We start from the raw sequence: 24,742 nt of genomic DNA, 5'->3' as shown, positions 1-24,742 counted from the left end.
CCAGGTGAGGTATTTAGACAGAACGTTTTGTGCCAGAGATAGGGGGAACAGATTAAGGGTTTGCTATCCGGGAGCTGGAATTGGTGATATTGTTGGAAACATGAATGATATTATGATGGGAAATGGAAACAAATCCATTATTTGTATTAGTGCAGGGGGTAATGATGTTGGGCGAGTTAGGAGTGAGGAACTAATACAGAGATTCAGGACAGCCATTGAATTAGTTAGGAGCAAGGGAGGAATCCCGATCATATGTGGCATTCTTCCAAGAAAGGGAGTGGGAAATGAATGGATGTCGAGGGCACTTGGTGTCATTTGCCGGCTGGAAAGATATTGCAAATCAAATGCAATATCTTTCATAGACAACTGGGAACACTTCTATGGAAGAAATTAAATATATGCTCGTGATGGGGTGCATCTATCGAGGGCTGGGGTTGTTGCTGTTGCGCACTCGTTGGAACCAGTGGTTAGAGGTGTTTGTTTGGGTTTAAACTGTTAGTAGATAGTGGTATGGGAATTGATTTGGAGGAAGGAGGTAATAGAAGTATGTGTTCGTAGGAGAAAAGAATTGGCAAAATGATCAGGGAAAAGAGAAGGGCCTCAAAATAACAATTCACTTAGGGTATTTTACACTAACAGTAGAAGTCTATGAAATAAAATTAACGAATTAAATGCTCTTGTCTGCACAGAAAAAATAGATATTATTGCACTTACCGAAACGTGGATGAATGTAGAAAATAGAGAACTATTAGCTGAATATCAAATAAATGGATTTAAACTATTTCACACAGATAGATATATTAGACGAGGAGGGGGAGTAGCCATATATGTTAGGGACAATTTGAAATGTAGTCTCAAAGAGGGAATCAAAACTGAGCCACACACAGAAACTATTTGGATAGAATTTAACGAAAAAGCAAATAATATTATAATAGGAGTTATATATAGGCCACCAAATTTAGACAGAATGGAAGCAAAGCATCTATGGGATGAAATATCTAGAGCATCTAGATCTAACAATATTTATGTCATGGGTGACTTTAATTTTAGTGGAATAAACTGGGTGAACAAAACAGGGAATAGTGAAGCAGAAGATTTTCTAGAATTAATTGACGATTGCTTTCTTACGCAACACATTAGTAGTAGGGAGGAAGACTCACAGGGGAATTTTTGTTTTGGGAGAAATTCCCCTGTGAGTCTTCGCGGGTTTCAGGTAAATTTAGAAATATCACGTGTAGACCGTCGGGGTTTTCAGGTGAATTTGGCTAGTCACAGATTTGGAATTAAGGAATTCTTATTGGAGCATAATTTCTGAGATTTTAGAGGTTTGTTAAGCGTTCTTATGAGGAAAATAAGTAGGAAAATCTTATAGAAATATTTTAGAAAATATTGTGTCTGTGTCACAGCATTTCCAGGTAAAATCTACGGACATATTTTGCCTGTTTTCAACATCGGAGAAATTCCTGTTTGTGAGCCAGGGTTTTCAGGTAAATTTAGAAATTCCCCTGTGGCTCTTCGGGGTTTTCAGGTGAATTTAGCTAGTCACAGATTTGGGATTAAGGAATTCTTATGAGAAAAATAATTTCCGAGACTTTAGAAGTTTGTTAAAAGTTCTTATGCTGAAAATAAGTTCATACAAGTTTGTTAAAGTTCTTATGGGAGAAATTCAAATTCCTGTTTGTGTCACAGCATTTCCAGGTAAAATCTACGGACATATTTTGCCTGTTTTCAACATCGGAAATTCCTGTTTGTGGCACAGGGTTTTCAGGTAAATTTTAGAAATTCCCGTTTAAGGCGTAAGGTTTTTCAGGCGAATTTGGGTAATTACAGATTTTGAAGTAAGGATTTCTTTATGAGAAAAAATAATTTCCGAGACTTTAGAAGTTTGTTAAAAGTTCTTATGATGAAAATAAGTAGGAAAATCTTAAAGAAATTTTTTAGAAAATTTCGTGTTTTATAACAATTTACGGCTGTTTCACCTGTAAAGACCAAAATTCTTCAGAGTCTAGTTGTTGACCTAAATTATTTAGAGTCCGCTTTGTGAGCAAATTTCGTCAGAGTCCATTTTCAGATCAATTTTCATTAGAGTCAAGTTTTATACCGAAAATTCATCAGAGTTCACTTTGTGGCCAAAATATTCAAAGTCCAGTTTATGCCTGAAATAATCAGAGTCAAGTTTACCCGGAAAATTAACAGAGTCCAATTATCAACAGAAATACGCCAGTTTCAGAAATTCGAGTTCAGTTTTCTAGCAAATTTTGTCAGAGTCCATTTTCAGATCAATTTTCATTAGAGTCAAGTTTTATACCGAAAATTTGACAGAGTCCACTTTGAGAGCAAAACTCATCAGAGTCCAGTTTTTACCCAAAAATGATCAGAGTTCATTTATCAACAGAAATTCGTCAGAGTGCAGTTTTCTAGCAAAATTCGTCGGAGTCCTGTAATCTGTGAAAATTTGACAGTCCATTTTATACCCAAAAATAATCAGAGTCCAATTAATGACAGAAATTCATCAGAGTCCAGTTTTTACCCAAAATGACCAGAGGCCACTTTGAGGGCAAAATTCATCAGAGTCCAGTTTATACCGAAAATTTGCCAGAGTCCACTTTGTGCCAAAATATTCAGAGTCCAGTTCATGATCGAAATTAATCAGAGTCCAATTGAAGACCCATAATTGACAGAGACCACATTTTCGCTACTAGCAGTCCAATCCCCCTGAAATTTTAAACAGTCATATTTCTGTCGTAGTAAATAAGATCAAGTCAGTTACTGAGCTCCAGGTCTCGTCCCTTACCCTACTTCCCCCTCAAGTCTTTGTTAATATCCTATCAATTCCCCTCAAATTTTTACCCTCTGTATTTCAGACACCGTAAATAAGATCAAAACAGTTATCAAGCTCCAGCTCTCGTCCCCACCTTAATTCTCTCTCGTATATTTGTAAATAACCCATCAATTTCCCTGAAATGTTTACCCTCTGTATTTCAGACATAGTAAATATGATGTAAACAATTATAAAACTCTAGCTCTTGTCCTCTCTCCAAGTTCACTCCTGTAAATTCATTACTATCAGTCCAAATCCCCCTGAGATTTAAACATCCAACTACATTTTCAGACATAGTAAATAAAGCCAGTTCAGTTACCGAGTTTCAACTCTTGTTCCCCACTTATCTCATTTTATACAAGCTCTTTATTTTCCAACTAAATCACCCAAGATTTAAGATCACCTTATTTCTAACCTAGTAAAATTAATCAGGACATTAGCCAAGCTCCATTTCCTCTGGCTTAGATCATTGAACATAAATATATCCGATCAAGTCCCTCTCCAGCCTAACTCTTTGTCAGAGTAATCATATTACCCTTTCCCTCCCTTACCTTCTCATCCCCAACGTATCCAAACCTTCAATAATCATACTGCATTTGCTTATTTTCTCTATATTCAGCTGTGTTCTTCACATTTTTTCCATGTTATCTGTGTTCACTCCATGTTCTACAAATGTTCGCAGCAAGCTCAGTTCAAATTTTTTCACCTGTTTTCTGTTTTCTACCATTTTCCTCGTATGTTCATTATGTTTTTGTCATGTTTTTCATGTACATCATATGTTCTCTGTATAACTTTTATACACAATATTTATGTTCTCAATGTTCTTAGCTTGTTCTTCACATGTTCAGTGTTAATCTTTGTATTCCCTATGTTCCTTATCATGTTTTCATATTCTCTGTAAGTTCATATTCCCTGCATGTTCACTCTATTCATCAACATTTTCTTACATGTTTTCTGTGTTCACCGTATGTTCACTGTGTTCATTCCCTTACATGTTATTTAACATTTCTTAACTAAAAATCTTTCGCCAATCAACTAAAACATAGTCACTTTCGTCATTTCTCAACTAAACTTATTATCCAATCAACCAAAAATAGTCAGGATTAATCTCATTCAACATAGTTCTTAACTAGAACAACCTTTCTCTTAGCTAAAAATTGTCAAAGGAATCTTTCCAACACTGTTCATAACTAACTTTATCCATCGTCATTCAACTAAAAATAATAACTTTCATCATTTCCTAACTAAACTTATTCCATAGTCAACAGAAAATAACCGTGTTCATCATATTTCATTGTCATTTCTTATCTAAAAAATTATCCGCCAATCATCAGAAAAGTCATGTTCATCATGTTTTGTCTTTTTGCTTAACTAAAAGTATTCATCAGTCAACTAAAAAAATAGATACTTCATCATGTTTCCCTGTCATTTCTTAACTGAAATATCACTTCTCTCATCTGAAATAGTCATGTGTTGCTTCTTTCCAACACTGTTCTTAACTAAAGTAACCTTTCACTTCGCTAAAATAGTCATATTCATCATTGTTCCTAACTAAAATTATATGTCGTTAAGTAAGAAATATAGTCAAAGACACTCTTCAATACATCAAGGACTTACTCAAAGACACCAAAGTTGCACTCAAAGACATCCTTTGAGACATCAAAGACATCCTTTGAGACATCAAAGACATCCTTTAAGACATCAAAGACACCTCTCGAGGCATCAAAGACACTCTCAAACACACCAAAAGTTAATCTTAGAGTTATCAAAGGTAATCTCTAACTCACTTTTGTTCATCAAAGTTGATCTCAGAGTTAACAAAGGTAATCTCTAACTCACTCTCGTTCATGAAAGTTGTTTCAAAGACATTAAAGTTAATCTCAGAGTTATCCAAAGATATTCTCATGTCCACAAAAGTTATTCTGAGCTATCAAAGTTAATCTCAGACATCTTCGTTCATAAAAGTTATTCTCAGAGACATCTAAAGTATTCTCTAAGACATCAAAGTTATTCTAAGAGCTATCAAAAGTTATTCTCAGTCATGATATGTTATTCTCTAAGTAGAAGAGAAGGGCCTCAAAATAACAATTCACTTAGGGTATATTACACAAACAGTAGAAGTCTAAGAAATAAAATTAACGAATTAAATGCTCTTGTCTGCACAGAAAAAATAGATATTATTGCACTTACCGAAACGTGGATGAATGTAGAAAATAGAGAACTATTAGCTGAATATCAAATAAATGGATTTAAACTATTTCACACAGATAGATATATTAGACGAGGAGGTGGAGTAGCCATATATGTTAGGGACAATTTGAAATGTAGTCTCAAAGAGGGAATCAAAACTGAGCCACACACAGAAACTATTTGGATAGAATTAAACGAAAAAGCTAATAATATTATAATAGGAGTTATATATAGGCCACCAAATTTAGACAGAATGGAAGCAAAGCACCTATGGGATGAAATATCTAGAGCATCTAGATCTAACAGTATTTATGTCATGGGTGACTTTAATTTTAGCGGAATAAACTGGTTGAACCAAACAGGGAATAGTGAAGCAGAAGATTTTCTAGAATTAATTGACGATTGCTTTCTTACGCAACACATTAAGGAACCAACACGGGAAAATAATATTTTAGATTTAGTGTTAACTAAAAGGGAAACACAAATTAATGACATCGAAATAGGGAGTGAGCTAGGGAACAGTGATCACAAAGAAATCAGATTTAGCATAGAATGGAATAGACCAGTAGGAGAAAATTCTGTTAAAGTGCCAGATTTTCGAAAAGCTGATTTTAATAGCCTAAGAAATTTTTTGAGTCAAATTGATTGGAAAGTCTTGGGTATGGGGTGTGGGCCGGTCTTGGAGCAAGACATGAACCCAGCGATAGGTGACTTAAATGGGGATTTCGATGTGGATTCAATATATAACATATTTAGGAATATTCTAAACAAAGCACAGGAACGTAGTATACCATACAAATTGAATAGATCGAATACTAATGACCCAAATTGGATAACAAAGAATTTGAAGAACCTTATAAGTAAAAAGAGAGCTTGGTACAAAAGGATTAAAAATGGGGAGGTCACTTTAAAACAGGAATTCGTACAACTGGTTAGAAATGTTAAAAAAGAGATAAGGAAAGCAAAAAGAAACTATGAAGTTCGCATAGCAGGGCAAGCAAAGACAAATCCTAAAGTTTTTTTTTCAGATATATCGTACTATGACTAGGGAAAGGATAGGTCCATTAAAAACTGAGACAGGTCAAATAACAGATAGTGATGAAGAGATGAGTAGTATTTTTAATAAATATTTTGTATCTGCATTTACTAAAGAGGAACTTAACAATATGCCTTCAGCCGAACAAGTCTATGTGGGTGGGGATGAGGACAGGTTGACGAGTTTAGCAGTTACCAGGGAGGATGTTCTTAAACAAATAGTAAAACTCAAACCAAACAAATCCCCAGGGCCGGATGAATTGTTTGCCAGGGTGCTTAAAGAATGCAAAGAGGAGCTTTGTGACCCACTGTCAACTATATTTAATAAATCAATAGAGTCAGGCAGAGTGCCAGAATTTTGGAAAGTTGCTAATGTGATACCAGTTTTTAAGAAAGGAGATAGATCACTTGCGTCTAACTATCGACCAATTAGCCTAACGTCTATTGTGGGAAAGTTACTCGAATCTATAATAGCAAATAAAATTCGTCTTCATCTTCAAAAACATAAATTAATAATTGAGTCGCAACGTGGTTTTATAAATGGCCGTTCATGTTTAACAAATTTGTTATCTTTTTATTCTAGCATAGTTGAGGCAGTTGATAGTGGTAAGGATTGTGATTTTGTGTACCTTGACTTTAGCAAAGCTTTTGATACAGTGCCACATGAAAGACTGATTAAAAAGATAGAGTCTCATGGTATTGGGGGTGCTATATTAAGCTGGATTAGGGCATGGCTATACCAAAGGAAACAGAGAGTTAGTATAAATGGGATCAAGTCAGAGTGGGAAAATGTTGTAAGTGGAGTGCCTCAAGGCTCTGTCTTGGGACCTCTGTTGTTTATAATATATATAAATGATTTAGATTCAGGTTTGAGTGTCCAGTAGCTGGACACCCTCATAAAGACTGTGAAGCATTATCCTCCCCCGCGATAACAGCTTGATGGTTAAATGCAACCTCAGAATACTGAGAAAAAAAAAATTACCACTTACGGGCTATTCATGCCCGTGCCACCTCTTGGGTGGCTTAATCTTTATCAATCAATCAATCAATCAGGTTTGAGTAGCAACATTTGCAAATTTGCCGATGATACGAAAATCGGTAGGGAAATTAATTCGGAGGAGGACTCACTATCACTTCAAGTTGATCTAGATAGGGTTTTGAAATGGTCAAAGGATTGGCAGATGCAGTTTAATGCTGATAAATGTAAAGTTCTGAGGTTAGGTAATGATGATAGAGTTACAAGATACGAGCTAGATGGTGTTGAGATTGCGAAGTCGGATTGCGAAAGGGATCTGGGAGTTATGATTAGTAAGAATTTAAAACAAAAGGATCAATGCATAAATGTTCGTAATGAGGCAAATCGGACACTTGGATTTATTAATCGCAGCGTTAGTAACAAAACACCTGGTGTGGTTCTCAAGCTATATCTTGCTCTAGTTAGGCCCCATTTAGATTATGCAGTTCAGTTTTGGTCGCCATATTATAGAATGGATATAAATTCACTTGAACGTGTCCAGTGTAGGATGACTAAGTTAATTCCCCAAATTAGAAATCTTTCATATGAAGAAAGATTAACAAAGCTTAAGTTGCATTCACTGGAAAGGCGAAGAGTTAGGGGTGACATGATAGAGGTTTACAAGTGGGTGAATGGATATAACAAAGGGGATATTAATAGGGTATTAAAAGTATCAACACAAGACAACACGAAACAATGGGTATAAATTGGATAAGTTTAGATTTAGGAAAGACTTGGATAAATACTGGTTCAGTAACAGGGTTGTTGATTTGTGGAACCAATTACCGCGTAACGTGCTGGAGGTGGGGTCCCTCGATTGTTTCAAGCGAGGGTTGGACAAGTATATGAGTGGGATTGGGTGGTTATAAATAGGAGCTGCCTCGTATGGGCCAATAGGCCTTCTGCAGTTACCTTTGTTCTTATGTTCTTAAATTTGCAAATGTTGCTACTCAAACCTGAATCTAAATCATTTATATATATTATAAACAACAAAGGTCCCAGGACAGAGCCTTGAGGCACTCCACTTACAACATTTTCCCACTCTGACTTGATTCCATTTATACTAACTCTTTGTTTCCTTTGGTATAGCCATGCCCTAATCCAGCTTAATATAGCACCCCCAATACCATGAGACTCTATCTTTTTAATCAGTCTTTCATGTGGCACTGTATCAAAAGCTTTGCTAAAGTCAAGGTACACAACATCACAATCCTTACCACTATCAACTGCCTCAACTATGCTAGAAAAAAAGATAACAAATTTGTTAAACATGAACGGCCATTTATAAAACCACGTTGCGACTCAATTATTAATTTATGTTTTTCAAGATGAAGACGAATTTTATTTGCTATTATAGATTCGAGTAACTCTCCCACAATAGACGTTAGGCTAATTGGTCGATAGTTAGACGCAAGTGATCTATCTCCTTTCTTAAAAACTGGTATCACATTAGCATAAGAACATAAGAACATAAGAACAAAGGTAACTGCAGAAGGCCTATTGGCCCATACGAGGCAGCTTCTATCTATAACCACCCAATCCCACTCATATACTTGTCCAACCTGAGCTTGAAACAATCAAGGGTCCCCCTCTACCACCTTACGCGGTAATTGGTTCCACAAATCAAAAACCCTGTTACCGAACCAGTATTTACCCAAGTCTTTCCTAAATCTAAACTTATCCAATTTATACCCATTGTTTCGCGTTCTGTCTTGTGTTGATACTTTTAATACCCTATTATTATCTCATTTGTTATGTCCATTCATCCACTTCAAGTGAATTTATATCCATTCTATAGTACAGCGACCAAATCTGAACTGCATAATCTAAATGGGGCCTAACCAGAGCAAGATATAGCTGAAGAACCACACAAGGTGTCTTGTTACTATCGCTTCGATTAATAAATCCCAGTGTCCTATTTGCCTTATTAAGAAAATTCATGCACTGATCCTTTTGTTTTAAATTCTTATCATAACTCCCAGATCCCTTTCGGAATTCGACTTCACAATCTCAACACCATCTAGCTCGTATCTTGTAACTCTATCATCATTACCTAGCCTCAAAACTTTACATTTATCAGCATTAAACTGCATCTGCCAATCCTCTGACCATTTCAAAACCCGATTTAGATCAACTTGAAGTGATAGTGAGTCTTCTTCCGTGTTAATTTCCCTGCCGATTTTTGTATCATCGGCAAATTTGCAAATGTTGCTACTCAAACCTGAATCTAAATCATTGATATATATTATAAACAACAGAGGTCCCAGGACAGAGCCCTGAGGCACTCCACTTACAACATTTTCCCACCCTGACTTCACCCCATTTATACTAACTCTCTGTTTCCTTTGGAATAGCCATGCCCTAATCCAAGTAAATATAGCACCTCCAATACCATGAGCCTCTATTTTTTTAATCAGTCTTTCATATGGCATCGTATCTTTACGTTAGATAAACTTTCACCGTTAGCAACTTTCCAAAACTCTGGCACTCTGCCTAACTCTATTGATTTATTAAATATGGTTGACAGTGGGTCACAAAGCTCCTCTTTGCATTCTTTAAGTATCCTGGCAAACACTTCATCCGGCCCTGGGGATTTGTTTGGTTTGAGTTTTACTATTTGTTGAAGAACATCCTCCCTGGTAACTGCTAAACTCGTCAACCTGTCCTCGTCCCCACCCACATAGACTTGTTCGGCTGAAGGCATATTGTTAAGTTCCTCTTTAGTAAATACAGATACAAAATATTTATTAAAAATACTACTCATCTCTTCATCACTATCTGTTATTTGACCTGTCTCAGTTTTTAATGGACCTATCCTTTCCCTAGTCTTAGTACGATATATCTGAAAAAAACCTTTAGGATTTGTCTTTGCTTGCCCTGCTATGCGAACTTCATAGTTTCTTTTTGCTTTTTTTATCTTTTTTTTAACATTTCTAACCAGTTGTACGAATTCCTGTTCTAAAATGACCTCCCCATTTTTAATCCTTTTGTACCAAGCTCTCTTTTTACCTATAAGGTTCTTCAAATTCTTTGTTATCCACTTTGGGTCATTAGTATTCGATCTATTCAATTTGTATGGTATACTACGTTCCTATGCTTTGTTTAGAATATTCTTAAATAAGTTATATATTGAATCCACATCGAAATCCCCATTTAAGTCACCTATTGCTGGGATCATGTCTCGCTCCAAGACCGGCCCACACCCCATACCCAAGACTTTCCAATCAATTTGACCCAAAAATTTTCTTAGGCTATTAAAATCAGCTTTTCGAAAATCTGGCACTTTAACAGAATTTTCTCCTACAGGTCTATTCCATTCTATGCTAAATCTAATTACTTTGTGATCACTGTTCCCTAGCTCACTCCCTATTTCGATGTCATTAATTTGTATTTCCCTGTTAGTTAACACTAAATCTAAAATATTTTTTTCCCGTGTTGGTTCCTTAATGTGTTGCGTAAGAAAGCAATCGTCAATTAATTCTAGAAAATCTTCTGCTTCACTATTCCCTGTTTTGTTCACCCAGTTTATTCCACTAAAATTAAAGTCACCCATGACATAAACACTGTTAGATCTAGATGCTCTAGATATTTCATCCCATAGATGCTTTGCTTCCATTCTGTCTAAATTTGGTGGCCTATATATAACTCCAATTATAATATTATTTGCTTTTTCGTTTAATTCTATCCAAATAGTTTCTGTGTGTGGCTCAGTTTTAATTCCCTCTTTGAGACTACATTTCAAATTGTCCCTAACATATATGGCTACTCCCCCTCCTCGTCTAATATATCTATCTGTGTGAAATATTTTAATCCATTTATCTGATATTCAGCTAATAGTTCTCTATTTTCTACATTCATCCACGTTTCGGTAAGTGCAATAAAATCTATTTTTTCTGTGCAGACAGGAGCATTTAATTCATTAATTTTATTTCTTAGACTTCTACTGTTAGTGTAATATATCCTAAGTGAATTGTTATTTTGAGGCCCTTTCCTTTCCCTGATCATTTTGCCAATTCTTTTCTCCCATGAGCACATACTTTTATTACCTCCTTCCTACAAATCAATTCCCATACCACTATCTACTAACAGTTTAAACCCAAACAAACACTTCTAACCACTGGTTCCAACGAGTTCGCCACAGCAACAACCCCAGCCCTCGATAGATGCACCCTATCACGAGCATACATTTTATTTCTTCCATAGAAGTGTTCCCAGTTGTCTATGAAAGATATTGCATTTGATTTGCAATATCTTTCCAGCCGGCAATTGACACCAAGTGCCCTCGACATCCATTCATTTCCCACTCCCTTTCTTGGAAGAATGCCACATATGATCGGGATTCCTCCCTTGCTCCTAATTCAATGGCTGTCCTGAATCTCAGTATTAGTTCCTCACTCCTAACTCGCCCAACATCATTACCCCCTGCACTAATACAAATAATGGGTTTGTTCCCATTTCCCGTCATAATATCATTCATGTTTCCAACAATATCACCAATTCCAGCTCCCGGATAGCAAACCCTTAATCTGTTCCCCCTATCTCTGGCACAAAACGTTCTGTCTAAATACCTCACCTGGGAATCTCCCACAACCAAAATTCGCTTTGGTTCCTCCTTAACTTTCTGAGCAGCCTGAGGGGCCTGCGCACCGCCGCTCCTCGCTGATTTCCTCGCTGCAGGCGCACCACAGCACTCGTCCTCCAACACGGCAAATGAATTTGCTGTCCTTAGGGCGTCTGTAGGCGGCCTTCTCAAGGTCTTCTTAAGACCCCTGTCCTTCACGACTCTCCACGATGAGGTCTCGTCAACACTGGTCTCCTCCTTCGTTTCCTTCTGAAGTCTCAGCCATCGTACCTCCTCCCGCAGAGAATCCATCTCTGCTCTCAGAGCTCCAACCAGACTCACCAAATCCTTCACTAATCCTTCCATTATTGCAATAATAATGTTACTCCAGAGCTCCAGCTAACACAACCTCTCATTGTGACAGCACCTGACGTGCTGATCTTTCCCTGATCATTTTGCCAATTCCTTTCTCCCACAAACACATACTTTTATTACCTCCTTCCTCCAAATCAATTCCCATACCACTATCTACTAACAGTTTAAACCCAAACAAACACCTCTAACCACTTCTTCCAACGAGTTCGCAACAGCAACAACCCCAGCCCTCGATAGATGCACCCCATCACGAGCATACATTTCATTTCTTCCATCGAAATGTTCCCAGTTGTCTATGAAAGATATTGCATTTGATTTGCAATATCTTTCCAGCCGGCAAATGATACCAATTGCCCTCGACATCCATTCATTTCCCACTCCCTTTCTTGGAAGAATGCCACATATGATCCTTGCTCCTAACTAATTCAATGGCTGTCCTGAATCTCTGTATTAGTTCCTCACTCCTAACTCGTCCAACATCATTACCCCCTGTACTAATATAAATAATGGGTTTGTTCCCATTTTCTGTCATAATATCATTCATGTTTCCAACAATATCACCAATTCCAGCTCCCGGATAGCAAACCCTTAATCTGTTCCCCCTATCTCTGGCACAAAACGTTCTGTCTAAATACCTTACCTGGGAATCTCTCACAACCAAAATTCGCTTCGATTCTCCCTTTTCCTTTCGAGCAGTTTGAGGGACCTGCACTTCAATGCTCCTCGTTACTTTGTCTTTGCCACCTCGTTGAACAACAGGTTCAACACAGCACTCGTCCTCTAATACGTCAAATGCGTTAAAAGTCCTTAGGTGTAGGCTATTAGTTGTCGGTTTTGCCTAGGTCTTCTTAAGACCCCTGTCTTTCACAACTTGCCAAGACGAGGACTTCTTAATACTTAATAATGGACATAACAAAAGGGATATTAATAGGGTATTAAAAGTATCAACTCGAGACAGAACACGAAACATTGGGTATAAATTGGATAAGTTTAGATTTAGGAAAGACTTGGGTAAATACTGGTTCGGTAACAGGGTTGTTGATTTGTGGAACCAATTACCGCGTAACGTGGTGGAGGTGGGGTCCCTCGATTGTTTCAAGCGCGGGTTGGACATATATATGAGTGGGATTGGGGGGTTATATATAGGAGCTGCCTCGTATGGGCCAATAGGCCTTCTGCAGTTACCTTTGTTCTTATGTTCTTATGTAACAAAGGGGATATTAATAGGGTATTAAAAGTATCAACACAAGACAGAACACGAAACAATGGATATAAATTGGATAAGTTTAGATTTAGGAAAGATTTGGGTAAATACTGGTTCGGTAACAGGGTTGTTGATTTGTGGAACCAATTACCGCGTAACGTGGTGGATGTGGGGTCCCTCGATTGTTTCAAGCGGGGGTTGGGCATGTATATGAGTGGGATTGGGTGGTTATAGATAGAAGCTCCCTCGTATGTGCCAATAGGCCTTCTGCAGTTACCTTTATTCTCATGTTCTTATGTAAGGCCCTCCAAAAAGGCTCTCTGCAATTTTATTCTTATGTTCGGTATGCGTTCTTTAACCAGAAATAATAATTTAAAATGGGATTTAACATTATATACTAAAACATGGGGTCAAATACCCCATCACAGAAAAGGGACTTATTCAGGGAAGATAAAGGGTGACTGGGTGATGACGAACATTAGTGATGCCAAGGCATCCCTAATGTTCACAACAACAATCTGGTCAACATTAGGGATGACAGAAGGCACAGCCCTTTAATCTTCTAGGGTAAATATATAAGATAGGAATAACTATGAAAATGGGATTAAATATTTAATTATGGAAAATGGACTTAATGAGGAAGATGAAGTCCTGCTGGCTTATGACGTCATAGAACGTTAGGTGTAGTTATACTTGTGCGTCGCCAAGGTAACAAAAAACGACTGTGACTGGAAGCCATCACTCGCCGAGGTAACTTAAAAATATCATTATTTAACTAAAATACCATTAACTTAAATAAAATACAATTAACTTAAATAGAATACAATAGCTTCCATGATTAGAAGCAAACATATCATCGAGGGAACTAAACACGACTATGACTGGAAGCAATCACTCATCGGGTAACTTAAACAGACCATTAGCGGCAGCAATAGTAACACCGAGATAAATATAAACGACTGTGATTGGAAGCAATCAGTCGCTGAGGTAACTAAAACCGAGTGTGACTGGAAGGAATCACTAAAAAATCCCAAACTGATTGCTTCTAGTTACACTACAGTAAAATGGGTACTTGGTTTTTAAACGATTTTGCAGGTCATATTCCAGGGAATATTAGGATTAATGACTTGCCTGAAACGCTATTTATGCTAGTGGCTGTACAAGAATGGAAGAACTCTTGTATATTTAAATAAAAAAAATGTTGTTGATTGATTTTATGGGAAACAGTCTTGAGTCTGCAGACCCGGCATGATATATACATTTAAAAAAATGTCATATTTCTAAGAAGAAATTCAGATATATTCAACTGGCATTGACGAGGAAATGCGACATGAGCTAATACTAAATGTGCTCAGGGAACATTTACAACACTTGATATAGGGAAGAATATGAAGCTACAAACTGTTATAGAAATCGAAAAAAGGAATAAACAAGCTATTAAAAATATATAACAAGGGAAAAGTTTGTAAGGAATAGGTTAACGGGATGAATATGATCCATAGAGATGTCAGGAAGAAATAAAGTACCGGTTACAAGTGGCTGTTATTTTGGCAAAAATATAATATATTTTCAAAAGAAAATTTGTTGATTTGAAGAACTTGAGGAAAATCTTTGCAGGTACATTTAGTTAAAAGACTCGATTATGCAAACACATATAAGCGAGCACGTCTTTGATAACATAAAAACACCCTCACATACATATGGGCACAAAAACACACAGACTCATATTATCATATGTGAATAAATAGTTTTACAAATATATTTTTACAACACAAATATTTGACTCATATTTCAGTATTCTGTTATTTAATTATTTTAATATAGGGACCCATCTGTTCATATTTAGCCTAACCAATTTCAACCGGATGAATGGATTTAGTAATGTAAAATTGAATCAGAGTAGGTAACAGATTGGAATTTAATAAGAGGTACTATATTCACGTGTTTTCTTTCTTTCCCTCAGAAATTGCTGCCATTTTAGAGAATGATCGTGTTGTCTTCCAAGATGCAGTCAAAGGTAAATCATTATTTCAGAGTCACCCTGTTTAGACATTTATTCAGACAGAATAGCCAGCTGAACTAAACTTTTCACACGATGGATAGAAGTTTACATCAGCTAGTTACTGTTCATATATATGTTATACACTTCACAACATGAAGCGTTCAACATAACTATTAAACAACATATATGTCAAACAACATATAGTGGTTTCGTGATTGTCATTTGCATATATATATATATATATATATTAGTATATTTTGGTAGCAGTCTTTCCTGTAGACATATTTTATTAAATATGACCGAAAAAGTAAGATTAATAATTCTAACACGAATTTTCTCAATCTTTCGTACATTATGCTTCACTGTTGGAGGTAAATCAAAAATCACTTCTCCAAAATTCATTTTTATTTCTAGTCTGACGCGACACGGGCGCGTTTCGTAAAACTTATTACATTTTCAAAGACTTCACAAATACACAACTGATTAGAACTTGCGTTTCCCTGATTTTATATCTACATTTGAGTGAGGTGGGAAGGGTGATGTGGCATTACATTTGAGTAAGGTGGGAAGGATGATGTGGCATTAGAGGATATTAATAGGGTATTAAAAGTATCAACACAAGACAGAACACGAAACAATGGATATTGAATAGAAGTGTTTGTAGAAAGCCTATTGGTCCATATTTCTTGATGCTTCTATATTGGAGCGGAGTCTTGAGGTGGGTAGAATATAGTTGTGCAATAATTGGCTGTTGATTGCTGGTGTTGACTTCTTGATGTGTAGTGCCTCGCAAACGTCTAGCCGCCTGCTATCGCTGTATCTATCGATGATTTCTGTGTTGTTTACTAGGATTTCTAAATCCTAGTAAACTAGTAAACAACATCCTAGTAAACAACACAGAAATCATCGATAGATACAGCGATAGCAGGCGGCTAGACGTTTGCGAGGCACTACACATCAAGAAGTCAACACCAGCAATCAACAGCCAATTATTGCACAACTATATTCTACCCACCTCAAGACTCCGCTCCAATATAGAAGCATCAAGAAATATGGACCAATAGGCTTTCTACAAACACTTCTATTCAATATCCATTGTTTCGTGTTCTGTCTTGTGTTGATACTTTTAATACCCTATTAATATCCTCTAATGCCACATCATCCTTCCCACCTTACTCAAATGTAATGCCACATCACCCTTCCCACCTCACTCAAATGTAGATATAAAATCAGGGAAACGCAAGTTCTAATCAGTTGTGTATTTGTGAAGTCTTTGAAAATGTAATAAGTTTTACGAAACGCGCCCGTGTCGCGTCAGACTAGAAATAAAAATGAATTTTGGAGAAGTGATTTTTGATTTACCTCCAACAGTGAAGCATAATGTACGAAAGATTGAGAAAATTCGTGTTAGAATTATTAATCTTACTTTTTCGGTCATATTTAATAAAATATATATATATATATATATATATATATATATATATATATATATATATATATATATATATATATATATATATATATATATATATATATATATATATATATTTTATTAAATATGACCGAAAAAGTAAGATATATAGTATATATATATATATATATATATATATATATATATATATATATATATATATATATATTATTAAATATGACCGAAAAAGTAAGATTAATAATTCTAACACGAATTTTCTCAATCTTTCGTACATTTCTTTTCACTGTTGGAGGTAAATCAAAAATCAATTCTCCAAAATTCATTTTTATTTCTAGTCTGACGCGACACGAGCGCGTTTCGTAAAACTTATTACATTTTCAAAGACTTTAGTTTACAAATACACAACTGAATAGAACTTACGCATCTCCGATTTTATATCTACATTTGAGTGAGGTGGCATTAATAGGGTATTAATTTCATCAACACAAGACAGAACAAGAGGTGGCATTAATAGGGTATTAATTTCATCAACACAAGACAGAACACGAAACAATGGGTATTGAATAGAAGTGTTTGTAGAAAGCCTATTGGTCCATATTTCTTGATGCTTCTATATTGGAGCGGAGTCTTGAGGTGGGTAGAATATAGTTGTGCATTAATTGGCTGTTGATTGCTGGTGTTGACTTCTTGATGTGTAGTGCCTCGCAAACGTCAAGCCGCCTGCTATCGCTGTATCTATCGATGATTTCTGTGTTGTTTACTAGTATTTCTCTGGCGATGGTTTGGTTGTGGGAAGAGATTATATGTTCCTTAATGGAGCCCTGTTGCTTATGCATCGTTAAACGCCTAGAAAGAGATGTTGTTGTCTTGCCTATATACTGGGTTTTTTGGAGCTTACAGTCCCCAAGAGGGCATTTGAAGGCATAGACGACGTTAGTCTCTTTTAAAGCGTTCTGTTTTGTGTCTGGAGAGTTTCTCATGAGTAGGCTGGCCGTTTTTCTGGTTTTATAGTAAATCGTCAGTTGTATCCTCTGATTTTTGTCTGTAGGGATAACGTTTCTATTAACAATATCTTTCAGGACCCTTTCCTCCGTTTTATGAGCTGTGGAAAAGAAGTTCCTGTAAAATAGTCTAATAGGGGGTATAGGTGTTGTGTTAGTTGTCTCTTCAGAGGTTGCATGGCGTTTCACTTTCCTTATGATGTCTTCGACGAAACCATTGGAGAAGCCGTTGTTGACTAGGACCTGCCTTACCCTACAGAGTTCTTCGTCGACTTGCTTCCATATATATATATATATATATATATATATATATATATATATATATATATATATATATATATATATATATATATATATATATATATGCGGAAAATCCACAGAGAAATATGAAATGAGGTGAACGTTTCGGCTTTGTTAAAGCCTTTGTCAACATCAGACTGACTAAGGAGAAGGGAGAAGGGGGAGGATATATAGGCCGACACCTGACCAACCCATCCCAAGGGTTGGTCAGGTGTAATTAACCAAAAACAGGTATAGCTTAGCTTAGAATGGTCAAAGAGGATTAAGCGGTCAGAGAATAAGGATGAAAAATTAAAGAAAAGCCTCATGAACACACAATATATGAATATACAATTATAATGAGACATTGTAAGCCTCTCTATCAGAGTTGTTTCTTAAACTGTTGCGCAATATTATAACTTAAAAATGGATCAAGTTTGTACATTCCAGTACTAACATTAAGAAGATTTGGACACTGACTGATTAGAGCAGACTCAATCAAATTCCGTTCCACGAAATCCCCACAATTGGTAATGCTTTTTGCCCCATTCCAGTTAATATTGTGATCGCATAAACTCGTATGTAGATACAATGCATTAGACGTTTGGGCAGTTCTAATACTATAAGCATGTTGTGACAACCGCAATTGTAAGGACTTTCCTGTTTGTCCAAGGTACACAGAATCACAATCATATATATATACACAATCAATCATATATATATATATATATATATATATATATATGTCGTACCTAGTAGCCAGAACTCACTTCTCAGCCTACTATTCAAGGCCCGATTTGCCTAATAAGCCAAGTTTTCCTGAATTAATATATTTACTATAATTTTTTTCTTATGAAATGATAAAGCAACCCTTTTCTCTATGTATGAGGTCAATTTTTTTTTATTGGAGTTAAAATTAACGTAGATATATGACCGAACCTAACCAACCCTACCTAACCTAACCTAACCTATATTTATAGGTAAGGTTAGGTTAGGTAGCCAAAAAAAGCTAGGTTAGGTTAGGTTAGGTAGGTTAGGTAGACGAAAAAACATTAATTCATGAAAACTTGGCTTATTAGGCAAATCGGGCCTTGAATAGTAGGCTGAGAAGTGCGTTCTGGCTATTAGGTACGACATATATATATATATATATATATATATATATATATATATATATATATATATATATATATATATATATATATATATATATATATATAAAGTTTGTGAAGGTACCACCTCTGGTGCCAATGTGGGGACCCATAGCCTCGGAGAAGAAAATAAAAAGTATTCAGAGGAGACCTTGTGGTTTCTCACTGAACACTAATATTATCTTCTCCTACCACCCCCATTCTTATATATATATATATATATATATATATATATATATATATATATATATATATATATATATATATATATATACATATATACAGATATATATATATATATATATATATATATATATATATATATATATATATATATATATCTGTATATATATACATATATACAGATATATATATATATATCTGTATATATATACATATATACAGATATATATATATATATATATATATATATATATATATATATATATATATATATATATATATATATATATATATATATATATATATATTTAGATATATATATATATATTTAGATATATATATATTTAGATATATATATATCTAAATATATAAATGCAACAATGTTGCATTTGAATAAGCGTGTGTTTTTATATACCTACTATAAACTTACACTGGACTTCAACCCCAAACAAAGTGAGTTTATCTCTTTACTACACACAAATAATTCATGTCACACCTGTACTTTATAAGTTACTGGGGCCATTATTAACCACTGTGCTGCACCAATCGAGAAAACTTAGTTGGTGGGAAACTGTGCCAACCGACCAAACACTTTTGAAAATTTCGCACCCATTCAAAATGTGTGCGCGGTAGGTTGTGTTCGAAATGAACTATTGTGACCTCTAGTGAGAGGCAGCCATCTTGGAAAAAATTCCCAGAATGCCCTAGGGCTGCTGGCTGGGTTAGTACTGAGTGAGCAAACATGGGTGACGCACGCACCTCTGGCTCCCAAACAATTGTCTGACGCAATGTTGAAAGATTGCTCTCTGTTGGTGAAATTCAGACCTCATTGTTTGAAGAACATAATGGTCATGATATTGATCAATCTAGGCGCAATAAGGACCTAACACAAAGGTCGGATGCTAGTGATACAGTACTGATGAGGATGATATAGCGAGCATATCCAGTTGTAGCTCTGAGCGCCACCCTTGCCGTCTCCAGTTTTTATAGATGATACATAGATGAGTCATTTTCTGGGTTCAGTGATGATGCATGTGATACAGGTAGCATAGATGAACAGTGTTAGCGGCTTCCATTGTGGTATTTTCCATATATTTTCAAGAATAGATGAATGGCTGACACTCTTCCTGATTGACTAAATCTTTTCCAGAATGGCTGACACTCTTCCTGATTGACTGAATCTCTTCCAGTGAGAGGACCTTACAATACAATCTTTTCATGACGACCTTACAAACAGAACTTTTCCTATTATCTTTTCAGGACTACCTTACGCTTCACAAACTTGGCTACATACCACCAACAGATATTAAAGCCAAGGGTGTACGTGAGTGTGTTATTTGCAAGCACACAGAAAGTAGAACAGGAAGCGAAAATCTATCTGTACCTGGTACAATGAGAGCGAAGTTGCGCTGTGTACCATGGACGTCTTTGTTGATAATCACTCACTTCCGAAGTACTGAGTGTGTAATACCGTGTGTTACTGAATAAATAGTGTGTGAAACTGTACATATTAAAATTTTAGTGAAGTTTGAACAAGTAATATTGCGACAATAAACATTTATTGTGGACACATTACTGACACTTGTATCACAGTTCTATGGATCATTATGAACGCTCTACTGAATACATATTGTAAAGAACACAAATATTCATCATATACGATAACAAAAACGTATAAAACCACATTGGAAATACATAGAACAAATGATTGACAATATATTTGTGGCAACTCGCGGTGCTTGAATAGAGCGCAACCGTCTCTGGGAGCCTCACGCATGGGCAACCAGCCAGTGACGCCCCCTTCTCCACGTCCCCAGAGTCAAAGTTGGTGGAACTTCTAGGTTTTTTTACATGTACAATGTTCAGGGAAGGGATTTTATCATGTTGCAAGGATAAAAAAAATTGCGATTTTCTTTTTTACGCACCGGAGGATTGTCACAGTAAACTCGGCGCATCACAGTGGTTAAAACCCATTCTTTTAACAGACAAGCTTGTGACCTGGAGATATTAGTTGAGCTGGCCACCTATAACCCGTGGCTTCTTGCATACTCTAGCTGCTCCACAGACGCCATATGAGTGCCAGACGCCATTACATGGCCCGGCACCTATGCCCTGTTAAACCATAAGTTCTTCTTTAGATTCTCGGATTTTTCCATTTGGGCCGGGATAAACTTGTTTACTGCCTCCTGACACTTTTGGGTGACATAGTCAATCATGTCTTGTACAGATTTAGCTCTAAGGACTGTGTCCCATGGTATATCCCTTAGAAAACTTCTCATCCCCTCACAACTCCCCTTTCGGTATGCCAGCCTTTTATTTTCTAGTTCTTTTTTTTCGGGAGATAAGGCCAAGCTCTACCAAGTACTCAAAAATCAATACATTGTGATCACTCATTCCCAAGGGGGTTTCCATCTTAACTTCCCTTATATCCCACTCACTGAGGGTAAATATGTGTGTATACACGGGCGCACTAACACACTAACACAGAGTATACGTGTTACATCACTCCACGCCACTATACACAATGCACTATCCACCATGCACTATACACCACGACACTATACACCACAACACTATACACCACAACACTATACACCATGCACTATACACCACGACACTATACACCATGCGCTATACACCACAACACTATATACCATGCACTTTACACCACAACACCATGCACTATAAACCACAACACTATACACCACGACACAATACACCATAACACTTTACTCTACGACACTATATACCATGACACTATACACCACGACACTATACTCCACGACACTATACACCACGACACTATACTCCGACACTATACACCACGACACTATACACCACAACACTATACACCACAATACTATACACAACACTATACACCATGCACTATACACCAAAACACTATACACCACGACACTATTCTCCACGACACTATATTCCACGACACTATACTCCACGACACTATACACCATGCACTATACATCAAAACACTATACACCACGACACTGTACACCACGACTCTATACACCACGACACTATTCTCAACGACACTATACTCCACGACACTCTACTCCACGACACTATACACCACGACACTGTACACCACGACACTATACACCACGACACTATTCTCAACGACACTATACTCCACGACACTCTACTCCACGACACTATACTCCACGACACTATACACCACGCCAATATACACTATGACACTATACACAACGACACTATACACAACGCCACAATACACAACGACACTATACACAACGCCACTATACTCCAGACACTATACACCACCACACTATTCTCCATGACACTATACTCCACGACACTATAATCATCGAAAATATACACAACGACAATATACTCTACGACACTATACTCCACGACACCATACTCCACGACACTATACACCACGACACTATACACTACACCACTATACTCCACGACACTATACATCACGACACTATACATCACGACACTTTACCCCCACGACACTATACTCCACGACACTATACACCACGCCACTATACACAACGACACTATATTCCACGACACTACAACAAGACACTATACTCCACGTCACTATACACCACGCCACTAAACACCACGACACTATACTCTACAACACTCTACACCATGACACTATACTCCACGATACTATACTCTACGACACTGTATACCACGACACTATACACCACGGCACTGTACTCCACGACACTATACTCAACGACACAATACTCCGCGACACTATACACCACGCCACTATACACAACTGACACTATCTATATCAAGATAGGGTTTTGAAATGGTCAAAGGATTGGCAGATGCAGTTTAATGTTGATAAAGGTAAAGTTCTGAGGTTAGGTAATGATGATAGAGTTACAAGATACGAGCTAGATGGTGTTGAGATTGCGAAGTCGGATTGCGAAAGGGATCTGGGAGTTATGATTACTAAGAATTTAAAACAAAAGGATCAATGCATAAATGTTCGTAATAAGGCAAATCGGACACTCGGATTTATTAATCGCAGCGTTAGTAACAAGACACCTGGTGTGGTTCTCAAGCTATATCTTGCTCTAGTTAGGCCCCATTTAGATTATGCAGTTCAGTTTTGGTCGCCACATTATAGAACATAAGAACATAAGAACAAAGGTAACTGCAGAAGGCCTATTGGCCCATACGAGGCAGCTCCTATTCTATAACCACCCAATCCCACTCATATACTTGTCCAACCCGTGCTTGAAACAATCGAGGGACCCCACCTCCACAATGTTACGCGGCAATTGGTTCCAAAAATCAACAACCCTGTTACTGAACCAGTATTTACCCAAGTCTTTCCTAAATCTAAACTTATCCAATTTATACCCATTGTTTCGTGTTCTGTCCTGTGTTGATACTTTTAATACCCTACTAATATCCCCCCGGTTATGTCCATTCATCCACTTGTAAACCTCTATCATGTCACCCCTAACTCTTCGCCTTTCCAGTGAATGCAACTTAAGCTTTGTTAATCTTTCTTCATATGAAAGATTTCTAATTTGGGGAATTAACTTAGTCATCCTACGCTGGACACGTTCAAGTGAATTTATATCCATTCTATAATATGGCGACCAAAACTGAACTGCATAATCTAAATGGGGCCTAACTAGAGCAAGGTATAGCTTGAGAACCACACCAGGTGTCTTGTTACTAACGCTGCGATTAATAAATCCAAGTGTCCGATTTGCCTTATTACGAACATTTATGCATTGATCCTTTTGTTTTAAATTCTTACTAATCATAACTCCCAGATCCCTTTCGCAATCCGACTTCGTAATCACAACACCATCTAGCTCGTATCTTGTAACTCTATCATCATTACCTAACCTCAGAACATTACATTTATCAGCATTAAACTGCATCTGCCAATCCTTTGACCATTTCAAAACCCTATCTAGATCAACTTGAAGTGATAGTGAGTCCTCCTCCGAATTAATTTCCCTACCGATTTTCGTATCATCGGCAAATTTGCAAATGTTGCTACTCAAACCTGAATCTAAATCATTTATATAAATTATAAACAACAGAGGTCCCAGGACAGTGCCTTGAGGCACTCCACTTACAACATTTTCCCACTCTGACTTGATTCCATTTATACTAACTCTCTGTTTCCTTTGGTATAGCCATGCCCTAATCCAGCTTAATATAGCACCCCCAATACCATGAGACTCTATCTTTTTAATCAGTCTTTCATGTGGCACTGTATCAAAAGCTTTGCTAAAGTCAAGGTATACAACATCGCAATCCTTACCACTATCAACTGCCTCAACAATGCTAGAATAAAAAGATAACAAATTTGTTAAACATGAACGGCCATTTATAAAACCATGTTGCGACTCAATTATTAACTTATGTTTTTCAAGATGAAGACGAATTTTATTTGCTATTATAGATTCGAGTAACTTTCCCACAATAGACGTTAGGCTAATTGGTCGATAGTTAGACGCA

The 24,742-nt window shown here is 36.7% G+C and overlaps 1 protein-coding gene across 1 annotated transcript in view; it reads left to right on the top strand.

The window, feature by feature from the left end:
• The window catches only part of LOC138371631 (techylectin-5B-like), a gene marked incomplete at its 3' end in the record, with an annotated part of 122,696 nt that overhangs the window by 42,988 nt on the left and 54,966 nt on the right, over positions 1–24,742 (top strand). Inside the window, 1 exon segment of the mRNA XM_069336631.1 lies at positions 15,165–15,218. Coding sequence (XP_069192732.1) covers positions 15,165–15,218 — 54 coding nt within the window.

This window comes from Procambarus clarkii, chromosome 36 (genome assembly GCF_040958095.1).
Source record: "Procambarus clarkii isolate CNS0578487 chromosome 36, FALCON_Pclarkii_2.0, whole genome shotgun sequence".
Taxonomy (NCBI): domain Eukaryota; kingdom Metazoa; phylum Arthropoda; class Malacostraca; order Decapoda; family Cambaridae; genus Procambarus; species Procambarus clarkii.
Note: the sequence above shows the minus strand (reverse complement) of the source record. Positions and strands in the feature narration are given on the sequence as shown.